Raw genomic sequence first — 4,304 nt, forward strand, 5'->3', positions numbered from 1 at the left:
TATTATCTATCTTTCATGATTTTCATTGAAGTATTTTATACCCTTAGCAATAAATGAGCACTCTCATACGACCACTCCTAGTGTTAACGGAGCCAAGAAGCATACTAGAACCAGATAACTTAGTTTAGTTCATTTAATATTAATTTTTCAAGTACAGGTACTTTCATAGCTACAGAAGTGAGGGCAATTGGTCTAGATTATGCATGCTTTGGTTTTTGAATACCCACTCATTAATGTAACACCATTCCATACCTTCTTCCGAATATTATTTTCAGTGTATTTTTTTTTCAATTTTAGGAATAAATGATAAGTTTTTCTGTATTATTTTCATACCATTTTTATCGCCATTCTTAAATAATTTTCTTTTCTCATTAAGCGCTTTCCTAACATCACACGTTATCCAGCGTTTTTATGTTATTAGGGTACACTTTCTTAGTTTAGTAGGGACAAGCAGCTGTGTGCAAAAAGCGATATAACTGCTGACGGTTTGGGTAAGTTCATTGATGCCATTAGTGTTCTCAATGAAAACATTCCATTTCGTGCAATTAAAATATCCTTTACAGATTTAAATGGATCAGCAGACCATTTCTGTACTTTAATTTTCTTTGTATTTTGCAAGAGAGGTGTACCTTGGGCTAAGTAGAACCAGATTATGGGTTCTGAAGACGTATGGCCATCCAAGACTACTGATGGTTTTCTACTAAACAGGAAAGATGTAATCCAGTTAGCAGCTGCTCTTGGATACCAAATGCTGCAGCCCCTTGTGCCATATCGAGAGTTATAATAGCCCTGGCTTAACGGTGTGAATCCAAGGCATTGTCCCACAGTTAAGTAATGCAGCACAGCAGCAGATCGACTGTCAACTTGTGCGTCGAAAACCCTACTGGGAGCCACATAACAATTAGTTACTGTTAAGGTGATGTCAAATACTGTCAATGACAATATTTTCCATCACCTTGGACTAAATACAAAGAAGAGTGCGTCGAAAACCCTACTGGGAGCCACATAGTCGGTAGTTAATAGGGTATCTTGGCTACCCTTCTTGTGAACGGGAACAACATGTTCCAAGAAAACACGATGAATTTAAATGATCTCAACTGATTCAAAGAGCCATAAAAGAGAGAGAAATTATGCTTCGCCATTTTGGATTTTTGCATCACCGAGGTTACAAGTATCGACAAAATTTGTTATCTAACATATTTCTTAATTTATACACTAATGAAGTGAAATCAAGCACTATCCCAATTCTGTCATCCTACGGAAATTACAATTCCGTCTACACTATATATGCTAGAAAAGAATTGTGAGTGAGTTTATTAAGTATGAAATTAATATGCCTATTCAATTATTTACAGTCCATACGCTTAAAAAATATAGTGGATGGACGGGCCTAATGGGTAACTTAATCAAATTTAACACAGCTCTTAAATATCGTAATGTTAGCAAATTAGGTCAATGATAAAACACTAATGTTCACATACTAGTAACCTGCGTCTAGCTGCAATAACGATGTAATGAAAAAATTGATTGCTACATCTAACTATTATTGATGGAATCGGTTATGGTAGGAATGATGACAGTATGCTATATATGTTGTGTCGCTTAGAGCGTTCGCTCAGTCTCATTCTGTGTGGAACATACACACCTAGTCATATCATTGTGAAATTACGAATAATCAGTAATACAGGTTCAATTTCCTTGTTTTTCTAAAATTGGCGTGAAATTAGCAGAAAACTATATTGAAATACAATATTGCACATTGGGCAACTATATGGATCAAAATTATACGTTCGAGTTTGAGAGCGGTGACGATGTCAGCCCACTCAGGTTCTTAACCTACACCATTCTTGCTGCTGGATTCATAGCGAATCTGGTGGCTGTTGTTTTTCTGTACAAACACTTGCAGAAGCACAAAGAGGCGAATCACATAATTCTTTTATTTACTTTAATCGTGGTTGACTTTATATGTATTACTATTTACATACTTCGTAGGATTTTGCAAAACATTATGCCTTGCAATTTGATGGGATTCACAAATTTCTTATTTCCGCTAGCATCTGGTTCTATATCTTCACTTATGTGTTTCGAGCGTTGTATTGCTCTTTCGATGCCCTACCGTTACGGTAACTACTTTCAGCCCAAGAAAACTAAACTTTATGCTTCAGCCATGTTAGGCTTGATGACGTGTGTCAGTGCGCTACCATTCGTAGGGGTTGGTAGCTATGATGCAGTATCATTTGGACCTCAAACTTTCTGCAAAAACTTCTATATTCCAAGTGATCCTGGCATTTACACCGTTCATTTTGCCTTATATAGTTTGTGCGGTTGGTCGATCGTTATTATCGGCGCCGTTTCTAATATTAGAGTTGTTTACGCTATTTACGCAATGGATGCAGTATCATTTGGACCTCAAACTTTCTGCAAAAACTTTTATATTCCAAGTGATCCTGGCATTTACACCGTTCATTTTGCCTTATATAGTTTGTGTGGTTGGTCGATCGTTATTATCGGCGCCGTTTCTAATATTAGAGTTGTTTACGCGATTTACGCTATGTCAAAGATGCACGCAGCAGTAAGTCTGAATCAAACACCACAACTCAGAAACAACCAAGAAATGAAGAGGCAAACCAACATCGCTAAAACTGTGATTGCGATTTTCACTGGATTTACAATATGCTGGGTTCCTTGGCTTGTATGTCTGTATTGTTTTTTTATTTTTTCAAATCCTAATTCAGTTTAACTCAGATAATGTGAGGAACTTATAAAATACAATACCTAGTTCAACGCCTTTGTATCATTGTTTCTATCATTGATTTTAATTTGTCATTAAATTATTAAACTTACTGTATTCTTCATATTCTGCATTACCTAAAAATGTTCACATTTCTGCACATCTAATGTATTTTCACTGAATATTTGTATTATAATTTCAAAATTCTACTACGTTTTAGACAGTGGTTTTGCTTACCTCTTGTATTCCAATGTTGATTTCTCTTTTGTGTACGTTTTTGCTATTATTCGTTCTCAAGATGCATCTGTATTTAGATTTATTGCAAGTAAAAGTAATTCCTCTTTTATAATTGTATGTTTCAGGATTTTAACTTTTGAAACTAATACTCTTCTACAAAACATTAAATTGTCAACTAACATTTATGAACCTAACAATACTTTTTATTATAATTATTTATTTTATTCAATTTTGTTTAGCGAGCGTGACCCAAAACAGTGGTACGCTGACGATCATGGGGCTCTCACTTAACAACATTATATTTAAAAAAAACAGTCACATTCACTATACAGAAAATAAATTAAAAAAGAGTACGTACAATATATAAATAAATAAATAATGTATGTACAATGAAATAAACAATGAATTTAATTAAACACTCAAAAAAAAACAAATCTTTTAAAGATTTATTGCAATAAATAGTCATTTAGAAAAAATATAAATTGTTTTATCTATAAAAAATCAATTTAATAGTTGTTAGTAAAATTATTAAAAAGTTAATTAATTTAAAATAAAAAATATATCAGATAATGTGAGAGAATTTTAAAATATAATACTTCAATTCCATTATATCATTATTTTTTTTTCTATCATTATCTTTATTTTGTAATTAAATGAATGAACTTACAGTAAACTTCATACTCTGCATTACCTGTAAATTTAGATATTTTTTTGCATATCTAATGTGTTTTCTCGTTGTTTATTTGTATTATACTTTCACAATTCTACTGAACTTCGACAGCCTTATTGCTTTACCTCTTGTGTTCGAACGTTGGTTTTATGTTTTAATGTACGTTTTTGTTTTATTCCTTCTCAAGTTACATTTGTGTATTTAATGAAAATTAAAGTTGTTTTGTAATTGTATGTTTCAAGATTATTAACTTTCTATAATACTAATTCTTCAATAAAGCAGTCAATTTTCAGACAACATTTATGCAGCCATACATACCGTGCGCATAGACTGCATATAAGTTCCACTTCCACCTCTCTATATACTAAGAGAAATAATGTTTACATTGCCATTTCCTGTAATTGTAATATTGTTGTTAGTAACAATATATTATATTTTTCAGGTGGTGTTGATAATTTTAAGAGCCGGAAAAACTGTCAACGAAGATTTTATTATTGTGACGACGCAAATGCTTTTGGCGAATCATTTAGTCGATCCGATTTCTTGGGTCTTGACCAGTCCAGGAATATATAAGTTCATAAGTGCCAAGTTACGTGTACTTTTACCAGGCTTTCAAAAGTCTTCAGTGTCTGTTAGTCCATCTGACACAACTAACACTGACAAAGC

The 4,304-nt window shown here is 33.0% G+C and overlaps 1 protein-coding gene across 1 annotated transcript in view; it reads left to right on the forward strand.

The window, feature by feature from the left end:
• The first annotated feature begins 2,445 nt into the window (after positions 1-2,445).
• LOC117110990 overlaps positions 2,446-4,304 on the forward strand; it is a 13,902-nt gene continuing 12,043 nt past the window's right edge. The window contains exons 1-2 of the mRNA XM_033253847.1: positions 2,446-2,692; positions 4,081-4,302. Of these exons, the coding sequence (XP_033109738.1) occupies positions 2,552-2,692; positions 4,081-4,302 (363 nt within the window). The 5' untranslated portion in view covers positions 2,446-2,551. The remainder of the gene's footprint in view (positions 2,693-4,080; positions 4,303-4,304) is intronic.

The sequence above is a fragment of the Anneissia japonica genome, unplaced genomic scaffold (genome assembly GCF_011630105.1).
Source record: "Anneissia japonica isolate Jap-2015-1 unplaced genomic scaffold, ASM1163010v1 scaffold573_len2283161_cov171, whole genome shotgun sequence".
In the NCBI taxonomy this organism is placed as follows: domain Eukaryota; kingdom Metazoa; phylum Echinodermata; class Crinoidea; order Comatulida; family Comatulidae; genus Anneissia; species Anneissia japonica.